Genomic DNA, 18,306 nt, shown 5'->3' on the forward strand with positions numbered 1-18,306 from the left:
GTTTTTGAACCGGGTGGCGTAAGTTGTGGTATAACCCAGGAGGAAGAGATAAATTCTACCCCCAAAACTAATAATATGCTATATGTTAACTACAGTATAAATAAAATCTAAAAATAATTTTTTAAAAAAGTTTCTTAAAGCCTCATAAAGAAACAAAACCAGGTCATATTTAAGAGTCAGCATGGTATCAGATATTTCAAGGACAATGACTTTAAAAATTCTGAGGGGGAATTATTTTAATTTATAATTATATCCCCTCAAAACTACCAATCCAGTGATGGTAGAAAGATATTTTCAGATCTCAGTATCTCAGAATGTTACCTCCAGTCTATATTTTCTCAAGGAAGCTACAAAAGATTATTTCACTAAAACAGGTGATTAACCAAGGGGAAAAAGGAAGATACTAAATCCACAAAATAAAAGGTTCAGTGTAGGGAAGAGGTTGGAAGTCAGAATGACAGCTGTGCAGCAGGCCCAGATAGCAGCCAGCCTGAAGCAGGTTGTCCAGGATGGATCAGAAAGGTTAAGAGTTCTAGGAGAAAACGTACAGTTTTCAGTATGGGTGATCTTGTGGAAAATAATGCTCAGAAATCAATGTTCAAGAAAAAAAACAAACAAACTGGGAACTGTTCCAAATTTAAGGCAGCCAAAGAGACATGACACCTGAAAGCTATTTCAGACCATAAGATTGAACCTGTACTGGAAGGAGAAAAATCTATAAAAGGCATTACTAGAATAACTAAAACATTTGAAATGTGGACAGTAAATTAGATAGAGTATTATGCCAGTGTGAATTTATGGAATTAACTATAGAATAAAGCCCTGTTCTTCAGAAATTCATGCTTAAGTATTTAGAGGTAAAGAACAATGATGTATATAACTTGTTCCAGGTGATTCAGGAAATGTGTGTGTATGTGTGTGTGTATGTGTGTAGAGAGAAAGAGGGAGGCACAATAAATGATACAGCACATGGGATTAAATGATAACAATAGATGAATCTTTCTAAAGACTACATGGGTATTCCTTATTCTGTTTTTGTTTGTTACTTCTTTTATAAGTTGAAACTATTTCCAAATAAGTTTTTAAAAACTTAAATAAAAAGCATGTCAGAGTGTCAAAAAAAGCATATTGCCCAGAAGGATTTCGGAAAATTGATGGTGGCATTGAAAAAAACAAAAAGATAGTTATTAACTCTAAGAAAAGCAATATGTACATAAAAAGAAATATAATTACAGTTTTATGGACATTTCTGGCATAATATGTTCCTGAAAGAAACTCATTTTCTATGGAATTGAACCTTCAAGATACCAGAGCTAGGAATTTATTGCTTAAAAGGAACTCAACATCAAATAAAAGAAAATGGAAGTGGGAACAAGACTAAATTGTTGCATTTAAGAATGCTCACTTGTGATAAATCCATGTGTTTGATTAGGTTGGAGCATGTGCAAGGGGATAGGGTGGTTGTTATTGAGGGCGTTCAACTTAAAATAATTCATTTTTTAGGACATGAAATATTTATTTTTAATACTAAGTAATATGCTTAAATTCTAATATAATTTAATATAATGTAATAATTATATATATATAAATATTAAGATAGTGGTTTTCCCAGGGGAGGAGGAGTAACTCTAAGGGGAGCATAGGAAAGCTTCTGAGGCACTGGTATTGCTCTATTTCTTCATCTAGGTGCTGGTGCACAAGTATACTCAGCTCATGGAAATTCATTCAGTTTTATACATTTATGTGTAAATTTCTATGTGTAAATGATACTTTGTTAAAAAATATATTTAAAAATACCAAGGTCTATAGGGAAACAAGAGATGGGGTGGACCATTCAAATCCTGTGTAACTAAACAGATGATGAAGAGAGAGCAAGAATAATCCTATTTAAAATACTGGAAGAGTTAAGAGACTTGTTAAATTCTACATAAAATAAATAGATGATAAGGTCAATGTAGGACTTCACCTTAGGGCAGATGGCAGAAACATGAAGAAAGCTTGCTGGTTGAGGACCTAAGAAAGGGCGGAGGCAGCTGAGTTATGGAGTCACCAGTATGTTGGAGATGTCATGAAAGCCTGAGGCCAAACCATGGTATGGACTGTGTTCCTCTGTGGCCTGCTGCATCCAGTGATCCAATCTAAAAATGGTAAAGAATTTGTGTAAAAAGAAATTTCTGGCTAAATACCAAAGAAACCACTAAAATTAGTTGAAAAGTGCTTGCCTCTGAGGAGGATGACTCCAAGATCATAGAACTGCTAGTTTTTGTCCTAAGTCTGTTATTATCTGGTTTTGAAAAATACAGATGTATAATTTTAATAAAATTTAGTATCATGGGGATCCCTGGGTGGCGCAGCAGTTTAGCGCCTGCCTTTGGCCCAGGGCGCGATCCTGGAGACCTGGGATCGAATCCCACGTCAGGCTCCCGGTGCATGGAGCCTGCTTCTCCCTCTGCCTGTGTCTCTGCCTCTCTCTCTCTCTCTCTCTGTGACTATCATAAATAAATAAAAATTAAAAAAAAATTTAGTATCATGAAAACAAAAAAATCTTACCAAACGAGTATACAGGTCTTAACACCAAGTTCCTCAGAATTTTTTTTTTAGATTTTATTTGTTTGACAGAGTGTGTGTGCACAAGCAGGGGTGAGGGGCAGAGGGTTGGGAGAAACAGACTCCCCACTAAGCAAGGAGCCCAACCCAGGGATAGATCCTAGAACTTCAGGATGATAACCTGAGCCGAAAACAGATGCTTAACTGACTGAGCCAACCCAGGTGCTTCCAGAAACTTTTATAATAGTAATCAAATATTTTTTGAACATACAGTATTACAAGATACCATGCTAGGCCCAATACAAGTATTATTCCACTTATGTGCATTTTCCAGGATCCATTTTTCCTTTTAAGTGGTTATGGCCATTTTGGGTTCTTGAGCTAATGTGAAAAAATAGACCTTTCATCATGAAAAAATGTTAAGCTTTATTCAATACCTACTGTCTCCAGTGACCTAAGAATGAGGCCCTTTCCTGGTACAAGCTGGTCATTTCCACAAAAGAAACCTTGACAAAGGAGGGGGACACCTGGGTGGCTCATTGGTTGAGCATCTGCCTTCAGCTCTGGTCGTGATCCAGGGGTCCTGGGATCAAGTCCCATATTGGGCTCCCCGCAGGGAGCCTGCTTCTCCCAATGCCTGTGTCTCTGCTTCTCTCTCTGTGTCTCTCACGAATAAATAAAATATTAAAAACAAAAAAGTTTGACAAAGATTTTATAAACACAAACATTTACTTTTCTGTTGCTATTGATTTTCATGTCCATGGTTTAACTTTACCACCTGGATCAGTATACATATTTATATGCTAATTTTGTCTCTGAAAATTTGTTACTAAATTGATGATGTATCATAACCCATGAATTTAGATCGAAAGAAATATGCATTATTTTTTCGTCTTCACCCAGGGCATCACCTCCCATGAACCATGCTGTTAACTCTCACCAAAATGGTAGGAGAGAATGTTCTAGCTCATTGTCAAGAACTTCATCTTCTTTGATTTGCCTTGACATTGGATCTTATCTGAAACTTTATTATCAAGGGTTGTTCCTATCAGAGGAATGGGTAAAAAATTATCAGTAATTGGAATTGTTTGGAGCAACAGAGAAAAATATATTGCAAACAAGCCTTGTATACCAAGAGGTGGAAGCAACCCAGTGTCCATGAGTGGATGAATGGATATACAAAACATGTATATACATAAAATGGCCTACTAGTCAGTCTTTTGTTAGAAGGGAAGGAGGGAATCCCTGGGTGGCTTAATGGTTTAGTGCTGCCTTCGGCCCAGGGCGTGATCCTGGGGTGCCGGGATCGAGTCCCACATTGGGCTCCCTGCATGGAGCCTGCTTCTCCCTCTGCCTGTGTCTCTGCCTCTCTCTCTCTCTCTGTGTGTGTGTGTGTGTCTCCTGAATAAATAAATCTTTTAAAAATAAATAAATAAATAGGAAGGAAGGAAATCCTGTCACATGCTACAACATGTATGGACCTTGAAGGCACTATGCTAAATGAAATAATAAGCCAGTTACATAAAAAGAAGTACTGTGTAATTCCACTTCTATGAGGTATCTAAAGTAAAGTTGTCGAATTCTTAGAAACAAGATGAAAAAGTAGTTGTTAAGAGCTGAGGGGAGAGAGAAGAGCAAGAGTTGTTTCATGGTAGAATGTTTAAAGATTCTGGAGATCGTTTCACAACAATGCAAGCATATTCACCATTCCTGAACTGTACACTAAAAATAGTTAAGATGGTAAATCTTATGTGGGGTTGTTTTGTTTTGTTTTTTAGTTTAGTCTTAGATACATCTTTGTTTAGGTAGATAGATACCAAAGAAGGAATCCAGAAGTCTGATCCACAGATGCTCAGTTGCTTCGTGTAAACTAACTGATCAGTCAAGTACATTTTTGCTACCGCCTAGCAAGGGATAAGTGAAGGAATGGGTCAAGAGGCAGGTGGTATTGCTGAAAGAGAGGTCTCTGCATGTGGAAAATTGAGGAATTGGGATACTCTCCCAAATTTACTACAGATACAGTTCATATATCTGTGAGTATATAAAGAGAATTTTTAAGTTACCGTTATGGAATTGTATTGTTAAAATATAATAGCAAAAACAAGATAATTGCACACTTATTACAAAATTTAAATACCAAAGAAAAAAGCAAATGATTTCCAATACATAAGTAAGCAAGTAAATAAAGGTAATCAGAAGTCTAAACTTGTGAATATATTTTTCTATTTAAGTTTGTAAAATCATGTTTACCATTTGTTCTGTGGTAATTAATTTATTTTAAAGATTTTATTGAGAGAGAGAGAAGTGATGGGGAGGGACAGAGAGATAGAGAATAGCAGACTCCCAGCTGAGCAGGGAGCCCGACGTGGGGCTCAATCTCAGGACCCTGGGATCATGACCTGAGCCAAAAGCAGATGGCTAACTGACTGAGTCACCCAGGTGCCCCTGTTGTAGTTGTAGCAGCAGTTCAGCGCCGCCTGCAGCCTGGGGTGTGATCCTGGGGACCTGAGATCGAGTCCCGCATCGGGCTTCCTGCGTGGAGCCTGCTTCTCCCTCTGCCTGTGTCTCTGCCTCTCTCTTCACTCTCTCTGAATGAATAAATAAATAAATCTTTAAAAAAAAAAAAAAGACATTTCAGGGGCTGATGCTGGAAATATAATTGGCAATTAAATTGCACACATTTTGTACAGTATACAATAGTTTTTAACATGCTTATGCTACTTAAGCCATTTCTCTCTTTTTAGTCTATCCTATTGAAATAAGGTAATATACAGACTGACACGTTGCACAATATATTTGTTTAATGTTGTATAATCATGAGAAGTAGAAATAGCCTGATGTTCACCAGCAATGATATCTGTCATTAATTACAGTATATCCATAAAATATAAAACAAAATGTTTAAGATCAAATGTAAAATGTTTTAATAAAGTATGCCGATGTTTGTGCAAGAAAAATAGCTTTATATAAAGGCATGCTATATCAAAATCATTGGGCCTTGAAAATAGAATGCTAGAGAACAGAATGTCTTGTATATACATGTCTACTTATATTTTGACATTAAACCACCACACAGTTATTCCTAACACAGTTATTTCCCACAGCAGTGCTATGAATTGAGTACTTATAATCATCTCCATTTTACAACTGAGAGGATACAGAGTCCAAGATTAAGTGACTTATCCAAAGTCACACAGCCTATTATTAACAGAACCAAGGTTGTCTGACTCCAGAGCCCACACTTCTAGCTCTGGGGGTCCACAGTGGGTAGACCTTTCCTTTGCAGAAATTACATCCTTAGTATTTTTCTTGAACATTTCAAACTTTTTGTCATGTCCGGTTCATTATGCATCCAACCACCTTTGGAAACCAACTGAATTTTAATTTCTGTTTCTTACAGCTCATTTAAAATTGGTCTGTTTATTTGTTTTCAGTAAAATGGACTTCTCAGAGTTTTTTATTTTTTCTCAGAATTTTATAACCATCAAACACAAGCAGTTTAAAACGTTTGAATAGTTTTGTTATACCAATAGGCCATTACAAAATGCTCGTACAATCTAAAATTAGAAAAGCATTGAGGCACCTGTGTGGCTCAGTTGGCTAAGCATCCAACTTTTGATTTCAGCTCAGGGTTCTGGGTTTGAGCCCCCCCACTTTGGGTTCCCTGCTCAGCGGGAGTCTACTTGTCTCCACTCCCTCTGCCCTTCCCCTTGCTTGCACACACGCTCCCTCTCTCACAAATAAGTGCATCTTTAAAAAAAAAAAAACTTGGGCAGCCTGCCTGGCTCAGCAGTTTAGCGCTGCCTTCGGCCCAGGGCATGATCCTGGTGACCCGGGATCGAGTCCCACATTGGGCTCCCTGCATGGAGCCTGCTTCTCCCTCTGCCTGTGTCTCTGCCTCTCTCTCAATCTCTCTCTCTCTCGCTCTCTCTTTCTCTCTGTCTCTCATGAATAAATAAATAAAATCTTAAACAAAAAAAAAACTTAAAAAATTAGAGAAATATAGGCAAAATATATTTCCTTGACTAAGCTTGAACTGGAGAGGGGAAATGAAAAGAAGCAAGGAGCCAGTGATCTTAAATATAAGTGACAAGAATATCCATAAACGGTATGTGTAAGCCAGCATTTCAACAAATTCTTCCTCAGAGGAAGGAGAATATCAGGAAACCTCATATTGTTATTTACTTCCTTTCTTTATTAGTTTTGTATTCCTGAATGTTTTAGTCGTTATATTAGGACCTTGTAGATATTCCGGGAGGAGATTACAGTAAATCTTAAATTTGGTTGAGGGGGAAAGAGTGAAGTTGGAAAGACATTAAGGTTTGTCACTAATTAATTTAAATGTGATTGATGAACTCAATATAGTAGCTCTTTTTTTGCTGCTGTTATAAAAGTAATATTTGATCATTAAAGAAAATTTACAAAATGCAACAAAGTAGAAGGAGAAAAAAGTACCCTTATTAAATAAACTATTTCCTACCATTCAGATACAGTTGATAATTGTGGTATTTATTTTCTTAAAATAATTTATTCTTTTTCTGATAACTTAGTTATACATGTTCTTTGTGGAAAACTAGGATAATACATAAAAGTTTTATAATGAAAATAAAAATTAAAAAAAAAGATAAGAAAAATTACCTGTCAGCCCACTACACAGATTTTTTTTAACTGAGGTGAAATTTTATTAAAATTAACCATTTAAAAATGTACATTCAGCCCATTTAGTACACTTGCCGTGTTGTGCAGCCATCACCTCTAATTCCAGAGCGTTTTTCTTTTTTTCTTTTTAAAAAGATTTACTTTTTAGAGAGAAAGAGAGCATGCACACAGTGTGAGTGGGAGGAGGGCCAGAGGGAGCGAGAGAGAAGCAAACTCCCCACTGGCTATGGATCCAGACACAGGGCTTGATCCCAGGACCCTGAGATCACAACCTGAGCTGAAATCAAGAATTGGATGCTTAACTGACTAAGCTACCCAGGGGCCCCTCAAAGCATTTTAATTACTCACAAAGGAGATGCTGTACCCATTAAGCAGGCACTCCTCACCACCCCCTCTCTAACCCTTGGCAACCACAAACCTATTTTCTGTCCCTGTGGATTTACCTCTTCTGACATTTTATGAAAATGGACTGATACAACATGTGACCTTTTGTGTTTGGCTTAGTCCAGTTAGCATAATGTTTTTGAGGTTCATCCACATTGTAGCACATATCAGTGCTTTCATTCCTTTCCATGGCTGAATAATATTCCACTGCATGAATACACGATGTTTTGTTTATCCATCAATTGATGGACATCGAGTTGTCTCCACCTTTTAGCTATTGTGACTAATGCTGCTATGAACAAGTACTTGTACTTGCTTGAATACCTGTTTTCAGATCTTCAGAATGTATACCTAGGAGTGGAAATTCTGGCTTGTACGGTAATGGTTTAACTCTTTGAGGAACCGCCAAATTGTTTTCCATGGTGGCTGCACCATGTTACCCACCAGCAACATACAAGGATTCCAATATCCATATCCTCACCAACATTTATTATTTTCCATTTTTTATGTTATGGCCATGACATCTTTTAAAATTATAACTAAAAAATAAAAATATAATTTACTATAATGCACATTATTTATTTTTTTCAAGGTTCCCCTAACTTTACCTCACCCCAATTTTAAAAATTTGAACAGTATTTGAACTGTAATGTATTTTTTGGGGTAAATTGGTTGGAAGCAATGATTTTCAAACTATTTGATCCCAGTACCCCTTTATACTTTAATAATTATTGAGAACCCCAAGTCATTTTTACTTATGTTATGTCTTTGGTATTTACTGTATTAGAAATTAAAAACAGAAAAAATACTTAAATTATTTAAATGTATTCATTCATTTAAAAATAATACTTTAAACCCATTACATGGTAAAATATTTTTGTAAAAAATAACTTTTCCCGGGATCCCTGGGTGGCGCAGCCGTTTGGCGCCTGCCTTTGGCTCAGGGCGCGATCCTGGAGACCCAGGATCGAATCCCGCGTCAGGCTCCCGGTGCGTGGAGCCTGCTTCTCCCTCTGCCTGTGCCTCTGCCTCTCTCTCTCTCTCTGTGTGTGACTATCATAAATTAAAAAAAAATAATAATAATAACTTTTCCCAAACACACACACATGCACACAGTAATGAAATGAATGGCATTATCAGGGAAATACAAATCAAAACCACAATGAGATACCACCTCACACCAGTGAGAATGGGGAAAATTAACAAGGCAGGAAACCACAAATGTTGGAGAGGATGTGGAGAAAGGGGAACCCTCTTGCACTGTTGGTGGGAATGTGAACTGGTGCAGCCACTCTGGAAAACTGTGGAGGTTCCTCAAAGAGTTAAAAATAGATCTGCCCTACGACCCAGCAATTGCACTGCTGGGGATTTACCCCCAAGATACAGATGCAATGAAACGCCGGGACACCTGCACCCCGATGTTTCTAGCAGCAATGTCCACAATAGCCAAACTGTGGAAGGAGCCTCGGTATCCATCGAAAGATGATGGATAAAGAAGATGTGGTCTATGTATACAATGGAATATTACTCAGCCATTAGAAACGACAAATACCCACCATTTGCTTCGACGTGGATGGAACTGGAGGGTATTATGCTGAGTGAAGTAAGTCAATCGGAGAAGGACAAACATTATATGGTCTCATTCATTTGGAGAATATAAAAAATAGTGAAAGGGAATAAAGGGGAAAGGAGAAAAATTAGTGGGAAATATCAGAAAGGGAGACAGAACATGAGAGACTCCTAAGTCTGGGAAACGAACTAGGGGAGGTGGGCGGGGGGTGGGGGTGAGTGGGTGACGGGCACTGAGGGGGGCACTTGATGGGATGAGCACTGGGTGTTATTCTATATGTTGGCAAATTGAACACCAATAAAAAATAAATTTATAAATAAAAAAATAAAAATAAAATCATGACAGCAGAAAGCAAGTAAACTGAGCTGGCAGTGCATCTAATAAAACAGTGATTCAAGAAAAAAGAAATGAATGGCATTGTTTCTGTCACCACAAATCTCTTTAATGTCTACTGGAATTGAAGACTGTTGGATTCTCACATTAACCCCTGCATTTCAGCCTTTTGCATTATTAAATGTCACACATGTACCTTTTTGAAAACTTCCCTAAATACACTTGGGAGGGAGTGAGTGAAAGAGGCAAATGTGTTAGGTTTATCCTCATGGACCTAGGAGACTAGAGTTGGAGAACAGTGATTTTCATATTTGTTGTTCCTGGCAAAAGTAGATGTGTTTAGAAACCTTTGAACAATTTCTCATTCATAACATAGATGCTGGTTGTTTATGCCCCCAAATAAAAAATATTCAAATTACTATTTGGATCAAAGATGAACCTTTTTTTAGAATCAAAAATAAAGTAGATTCTCTTTTACATAATCATTTCATTGATGTTACTATACTGAAACAAAATGAACAGATGTATAATTGTTGCTTTAAGAAAATATTTCCATTCAACATCCATTCATGATAAAAACCCTCAACAAAGTAGGTTGAGGGAACATACCTCAATATATTGAAGGCCATCTATGAAAAACCCACAGCTAATATCATCCTCAGTGGGGAAAAATGAGAGCTTTATGGTCAGGAACAAGACAGGAATATCCACTCTCACCAGTTTTATTCAACATAGTACTGGAAGTCATGCCAAAGCAATCAGACAACAAAAAGAAAAGGCATCCGTATGAGCAAGGAAGAAGTGAAACTTTCAGTATTTGCAGATGACGTGATACTGTATATAGAAAACCTGAAAACTCCACCAAAAAAACTTACTAGAAATGATACACAAATTCAGTAAAGTTGCAGGATACAAAATCAACATACAGAAATTGGTGTCAGTGATGAAACACCAGGAAGAGAAAGAATCAATCCCATTTATAGTTGCACCAAAAATAATAAGATACCTAGGAATAAACCTAACCAAAGATGTAAAAGATCTGTACTCTGAAAACTACTGATGAAAGAAATTGAAGAGGACACAAAGAAATGGAAAGACATTCCATGCTCATGGATTAGAAGAACAAATACTGTTAAAATGTCTATACTGGAGCACCTGGGTGGCTTAGTGGTTGAGCATCTGCCTTCAGCTGAGGTTGTAATACTGGGGTCCTGGGAATGGAGTCCCACATCAGACTCACTGACTCTGCCATGTCTCTGCCTTTCTCTGTGTCTCTCGTGAATAATTAAATAAAATCTTTTTAAAATGCAGTCTAGGCAGCCCGGGTGGCTCAGTGGTTTGGCGCTGCCTTCGGCCCAGGATGTGGTCCTGGAGACCCAGGATCAAGTCCCGAGTTGGGCTCCCTGCGTGGAACCTGCTTCTCCCTCTGCCTGTGTTTCTGCCCGCCTCCCTGCCCCTGCCGTCTCTCATGAATAAATAAATAAAGCGCACTTCAAAAAAAATAAAAATGCCATCTTATAAATAAATAATAAAATACCTATACTACCTAAAGCAATCCATACATTTAATGCAATCCCTATCAAAATACCCAAAGCATTTTTCACAGAACTAGAATAAGCAATCATGGGGGTGCCTGAGTGGTTCAGTTTAGCATCTGACTCTTGGTTTTGGCTAAGGTCATGTTCTCAGGATCTGGCTCCATGTGCAACAGGCAGTCTGCTTGGGATTCTCTCTCTTTCCCTCTGCCCCTACTCCCTGCTTGCAATCTTTCTCCCTCTCTCCCCAAAGTAAACAAATAAAGCCTTAAAAAAAATCCGGGGATCCCTGGGTGGCTCAGCACTTTAGCGCCTGCCTTTGGCCCAGGGCGCAATCCTGGAGTTCTAGGATTGAGTCCCACGTCGGGCTCCTGGCATGGAGCCTGCTTCTCTCTCCTCCTATGTCTCTGCCTCTCTCTCTCTCTCTCTCTCTCTCTCTCTCTCTCTCCCCCCCCCCTCTATGTCTATCATAAATAAATAAATCTTTAAAAAATTTTTTTAAAAATCCTGGGGACACCTGGGTGACTCAGTGGTTGAGCGTCTGCCTTTGGCTCAGGGCCTGATCCTGGAGTTCTAGGATTGAGTCCCACATAGGGCTCCCTGAAGGGAGCCTGCTTCTCCCTCTTCCTATGTCTCTGCCTTCTCTCTGTGTGTCTCATGAATAAATAAATTAAATCTTTTTAAAAAATCCTAAAATGTCTATGGAACTACAAAAGAACCTTTTTCAATCTTGAAAAAGAAAACTGGAAGTATCACAATTTCAGACTTCAAGCTATATTACAACGCTATAGTAATCAAAACAGTATGGTACTGGATTAGACACATATATGAATGGAACAGATAGAAAACTCAGAAATAAACCCACAATTACATGGTCTTCAACAAAGGAAGAAAGAATGTAAAATGGCAAAAAGTTTCTTCAACAAATGGTGTTGGGAAAACTGAACAGCTACCTGCAAAAGAATGAAGCTTTATCACTTTCTAACACCATTAATAAAAAATTCAAAATGGGTGAAAAACCCAAATGTGAAACCTGCCTAGAAGAGAGCACAGGTAGTAATTTCTCTGACATTGGCCATGGGAACATTTTTCTAGGTCTGTCTCCTGAGGCAAGGAAAATAAAAGCAAAAATAAACTATTGGGACTTCATCAAAATAAAAAACTTCTGTACAGCAAAGGAGTCAGCAAAACTAAAGACAGCCTACGGAATGAGAGAAGATATTTACAAATTACATGTCCAAAAAGTGATTAGTTGCCAAAATACATAAAGAATTTGTAAAATGCAACACCCAAGAAACAAATAATCCAATTAAAAACTGGGCAGAAGACATGAACAGACATTACTCCAAAGAAGACATATAAATGGGCAGCAGGCACATAAAAAGATGCTCAACATCACTCATCAGGGAAATGCAAATCAAAATCACAATGAAGTATCCTTACACTGTTAGAATGGCTAAAATAAAAAACAAGAGACAGCTTTTGGTGAGGATGTGGGGAGAAAGGAACCCTCTTGCACTATTGGTGGGAAAGCAAACTGGTGCAGCCAGTCTGGAAAACAGTGTGGAGGTTTCTCAAAAAGTTAAAAACAGAACTACCATGGGGCACCTGGGTGGTTCAGTGGGTTGAGCATCCAACTCTTGATTTTGGCTCATGTCATTATCTTGGTGTCATGGGATTGAACCCTGTGTTGGACTCCATATTCAGCATTGGGTCTACTTATCCCTCTTCCTCTGTTCCTGCCCCCACTACTGTGAGTGCACACGTGCTCTCGCTCTCTAAATTTTACAAATCTTAAAAAAAAAAAAAAAAAAAAAAAGAACTGCCCTACAATCCAGCATTCGCACTACTGGGTATCTACTCAAAGAATACAAAAACACTAATTCAAAGGATGTAGGCACCCCAGTGTTTATAGCAGCATTATTTACAATAGTCAAATTATGGATACAGCCCAAATGTCCATCCATAGACAAATAGATAAAGGAGATGTGATACACACACACACACACACACACACACACACTGGAATATTAGGTATAAAAATTAATGAAATACTGCCATTTTTAACAAGATGGATGGAGCTACAAAGTTATAGTCTGAGCAAAATAAGTCAGAGAAAGACATGATTTCACCCATGTGGAATTTAAGAAACAAAGCAAATGAGCAAAGGGGGGGAAAAGAGAGAAAGATAAACCAAGAAACAGACTCTTAATTATAGAGAACAAACTGATGGTTACCAGAGGGTCAATGGAGGGGATGTGTGAAATAGGTGATGAGAATTAGAGTACACTTAATGATGATCATTAAGTAATGTGTAGAATTGTTGAATCACTATATTGTATGTCTGAAACTAATAGTGTTCTATATGTTAACTATTGGAATTTTTTAAAACTTAATGAAAAAAATGACCAACAAATCATCATTTAAAAAAAAAAAACATTTCCTTTTGCTCAATTGTTTAATATCCCAGTCCTTCTATAAATTACTTGGGGCAACTCTGGAATAAGTAATATAATAGAATTATTAATATAGACGGGACAAGAAAAAAATGGTTAGTAACTAAGATAAAGCCAGAAATAAAGTTAGCATATAAAATATATTTCATATAGTTCTGTATAGCTTTTAGAAGTAAGGGGAAACCATAATATTTTCAAATGTTCAACTTGAACATTGACTAAAAGATTTTTAAATTACACCACCCTTAGTTTTAAAGGCTAGTGTCACTTATGAACGTCTGTTCTTATTCACCTTTCCAAGGAGAATAATTGTATGTAATGCCAGTCTACTTTGCTTGTGAATTGACTTGCTAACACTTTTAACAAGTTTATCAAAGTTTATTAAACATTATTTAATTATATTCATCAAGGAATTAAGTGATTGTATTGTTTGGTTGAAAATGCTAAAATAAAAAAAAGAAAAGAAAATGCTAAAATAGTAACTATTTTATAACTTTTAATATGATACAAGGGAAATAGTGTAGCACTGCAATCCAGGAGACCAGAGATCTAAGTTGGGTATTGAGGTTGAATTCCCATAAGCCTGGCTAGCCAGGTACTTGATGCTTATGGTGAAGAAGAGTGTAAATTGATGAGAGGGAACTAAGAATTTAACTGGAGATATGGAGGCACTCTATATGGTGTTGGAGTGTGTGTTTGTTCCATTGTTTATGAAAGGTACTTAGAGTCTTCTTTCACACTCTTGGGTAAGTATTCCAGAATTAGTATGCCAACTACTCAGATGTATCCAGGATTAGTCAGATGTTCCAGAAAAGTTAAGATTTGTGCCTTAAATGTATGTAAATTTTGCTTTGAAAATAATCATTGAGTGGTGAGTGGATAGAGGTAGACATGAAACAAGAAAGGTGCAATTTCGAAGCTGGGTGATAGGTATATGAGGTTATTACTCTGTTCTGTTAATTTTGTGTATATACATTTAAAGCTCCCCACAATGTTTTTTTTTAAAGCAGCATTCTGCTCTACCATATTAGAAAGTCATAAGATACTTAAAATTCAGAAATCACCCCTGAAACTAATAAGATGCTATATGTTAACTAAATTGAATTTAAATCATTAAAAAAAAGAATTCAGAAATCAAGAAATAGCCATGTAAGCATACTATTTTAAAATGTGGAATTAAGGGGATCCCTGGGTGGCTCAGCAGTTTGGCGCCTGCCTTTGGCCCAGGGCGTGATCCTTGAGTCCCAGGATCGAGTCCCACGTCGGGCTCCCTGCATGGAGCCTGCTTCTCCCTCCTGTGTCTCTGCCTCTCTCTGTGTGTGTCTCTCATGAATAAATAAATAAAATCTTTTTTAAAAAATGTGGAATTAAATAGGGAAAAAAGGTTAAAAGATACCATAATGCTTGCCTCTGGGGTCAAAATTGTATGTGGAGAGGGCTGGAATATGGGATGCCTATTTTGTAAGACTTTCAGTGTTACTTGATTTTTAAACCTTTATGCATGTATTACTTTGATAAAATGATACATTCTGTGGATTTCTGCATTGTTTTCAAGGAGAATATCAACATGATCCTGTGTGAATAATTAGACACAGAACAATGCTTGGAATATATAAAAATTCTGTTTGCCCATGATAATTTTGGCAGTATGCCCAATTATTTCTGTGGCCAAAGGTGGCAATTTACACTTGAATTCCTACTTCAGATGAGTAGGGCTAAGCAGTTTGATTGCATCTGGTTTCTTCCTGTCTACTCTTTTGTTTTTTACCCAATAGTCAAGAATGGTCATAAATAAGCTTATATTACTCTCCTATTTAAAAGCCACTGAATGTTTCCCCATTGCAATTAGGATAAAATTCAAACTCTCTATCACGGCCTACAAAAGTCCATAAAAGCTGAAAATGATCAGGTGCTTCATTCTCTTGTCATTCTTCCCTCCTCAGTGTGTCAGCCTCGATGGCCTTCTTCCACACTCATGGCTCATTCCTGCCTCAGAGGCCTCTGTACTTGCCAGTCCTCAAGAGACTGGCTGCTTCTCATCATTCCGGATTTAATTCAAAATGTAGCTCCTTAAAAGGCCATTTCTGACCACCTACCTAGAGGAGCCATTCTAACCCTTCTCCTCCAAGAGCAGCGCTTAGAGTGTGCTCCTCAGACAGGAAGCATGAGCTGGGGGCATTTTGATTTGTTTGGAAATGCAGTCTTAGGTCCTACCACAGACCTGCTGAAGGAAAACCTAGATTTTATTTTTTTTTTATTTATTTATTCATGATAGACATAGAGAGAGGCAGAGACACAGGAGGAGGGAGAAGCAGGCTCCATGCCAGGAGCTTGACACGGGACTCGATCCCGGGACTCCAGGATCGCGCCCTGGGCCAAAGGCAGGCGCTAAACTGCTGAACCACCTAGGGATCCCCGGAAAACCTGGATTTTAATGAGCCCATAGATGATTGTGTACACTTTTAAGTTTTCAGAAGCTCTGGTCTAGAATAGCTCCCCCCTCCCTTTCCCTGCATATCTGTTAATAGTGTCATCCATTTCTGAAGATAACTTTGTCATTTGTTACATGGTCACTACTTCTCCCCAAATGGAGTAAGAGCTCCACCCAGGGCACCACCTTCTCTGACTTGTTCTCTCCTGTGTTCCAGCATTTGACTCAATCTCTGCACCTAGAGCACGCACAATAAGTATTTGACGTGTAAAAGAATACACAAATATGATTATTTTGTGTTCCTCAAAGTGTGTTACTCTGTATGGTGAAAATCTTCGGGGCCCTCACTTGTAATATTGGGGCTTCTCTTCCCTCCCAATATCATTATGAAAAGGTTCACTCTTTCTTGAACATTACTAATTAAACTGTGACAAAGAATCACTTATTTACTCTTGTTTTCAGGTAGTTTGTTTTCCAAACGAATATTTAGGTTTTACTGAGTGCTTCGCTATGGACTTAAAACCATGACTGGTGTTTTCTTTTTTATTTTTGAAAAGCATGTTCAGTCAGAGTTAAAGTTATCCTCAAAGGTTTTCATCCATAGTAAATGTTAGTTTGATATTGGAGTCAAATATTATTAAATCCAAAATAATCTTTTTTTTAATAGGAAAATAAGATTCTGAAAATGTTATGTGTAGAATCTGAAGTTAAACTGCAAATAAAAACTGATGGAGCAAATTGTGTATCAGTTTTTTTTTACCCTTGAGGTGTGATTCCAGGAAGGACCTGTAGTTTCTGATACTGTTGTAGGTTTAAAGATATGTTCCCAAAATGTGTTTCGTATTGCATATCCTAGTGAAATTTGTCGGGAAACAACATTTCAGTCCACATTTTTTGTGATTTTATTTATTTATTTGTGAGAGAGAATGCGTGCACAGGGAGAGGGGCAAAGGGAGAGGCAGAGAATCCCAAGCAGACTGCACTGTGCACCGAGCCTGACCTGGGGCTCGACCATGACCCATGAGGTCCTGACCTGATGAAACCAAGAGTCACCCAGGTGCCCATCAGTCCACATATTTTGAATGAAGAAATAAGGCAGCTTAAAGTCAGTGGCTTTCAACTGGGTGAGATTTACCCCTTGGGACGTTTGGCAATCGCTGAAAACATTTCTGGTTGTCCCAGCTGGCAGGGGAGTACACCTGCCACTAGGGAGTGGAGCCCAGGGACACTGCTAACCCCCTGTAGTGCACTGAGCAGCCCCCGATGGCCAAGAATTCTTAGGCCAGAATGTCAGTGCTGCTGCTGCTGCTAAGGGACTGGCTTACACCCAGGGAGCCCCTCCTCTGCAGTCACCAACACCATCAAATAAAGAACACTTTGAGCCTACCTTTTTGATAAGAGAACCTATAGAAATAGGCAACTTAGAGATTCAAATGGGGGTATTAGCATGGCATTCTCAGGCAATTTTTCATTTTTAAAAATAGGAAGACTTAAAATGGGGTCATTGGTTTTCCTTATTTTACAGATGGGGTCGAGGATTTGGTCTTTTGGGTTCCATTTTTGGAAAGGATGGTGTATTAAACCAGCCAAACAGTGTCTTTGGACTTATATTTTATATACTACAGTTATTACTTGGTAAGTATTTATACAGCAATACAAAAATAAGTTTGTTTTGTTATATTCCCTTCAGTACTTTGTATCTTTCCCCGGAAATGTCTTTATATTAAATAAAAGTTACTTAATGATAGAACCACTAGTTTGTAGCACATTGTTCTGTGGTGAAAGTTTGGTTCACTGAGATTCTGATGATGCTGATGCTAACTTTGGTATCTGTTGGTTTTAATCAGGTACAGCAGCATCCCAGAGTGTCCAGAAAAACCAGCCCTATTCACAGAGCTTATTATTCCAAACAGCCTTCCCCAGAAACTTTTTCCTTGTTAGTTTATATACTGTGCAGATTACTTAAAAATAGTATGCCCTTGAGAGAACATTAACAGAAAGCAGTGTGCATAATTCCACCACCTTTACACACCCACTGTGTCCATTGTCTGTTGCTTTTTTCACTTAACTTTTTGTGAATTTTTTTTTTTTTTTTAAATTCCACATCCACTCAGGATTTTTTTTTTTAATTTTTATTTATTTATGATAGGAACACAGTGAGAGAGAGAGGCAGAGACACAGGCAGAGGGAGAAGCAGGCTCCATGCACCGGGAGCCCGACATGGGACTCGATCCCGGATCTCCAGGATCGCGCCCTGGGCCAAAGGCAGGCGCCAAACCGCTGCGCCACCCAGGGATCCCACTTTTTGTGAATTTTTATGTTGTTTCCTCTCTTCAGTGTTTTATTGTTGATATCAAGGTTTCAAGATTTTTGTGTCCTAAGTAACACTGT

The 18,306-nt window shown here is 38.0% G+C and overlaps 1 protein-coding gene across 1 annotated transcript in view; it reads left to right on the forward strand.

Moving 5' to 3' along the window:
- The window catches only part of VKORC1L1 (vitamin K epoxide reductase complex subunit 1 like 1), a 70,999-nt gene that overhangs the window by 45,071 nt on the left and 7,622 nt on the right, over nucleotides 1-18,306 (forward strand). The window contains exon 2 of the mRNA XM_041747292.1: nucleotides 17,441-17,550. Within this exon, the coding sequence (XP_041603226.1) occupies nucleotides 17,441-17,550 (110 nt within the window). The remainder of the gene's footprint in view (nucleotides 1-17,440; nucleotides 17,551-18,306) is intronic.

Source organism: Vulpes lagopus, chromosome 3, assembly GCF_018345385.1.
Source record: "Vulpes lagopus strain Blue_001 chromosome 3, ASM1834538v1, whole genome shotgun sequence".
Classification (NCBI taxonomy): domain Eukaryota; kingdom Metazoa; phylum Chordata; class Mammalia; order Carnivora; family Canidae; genus Vulpes; species Vulpes lagopus.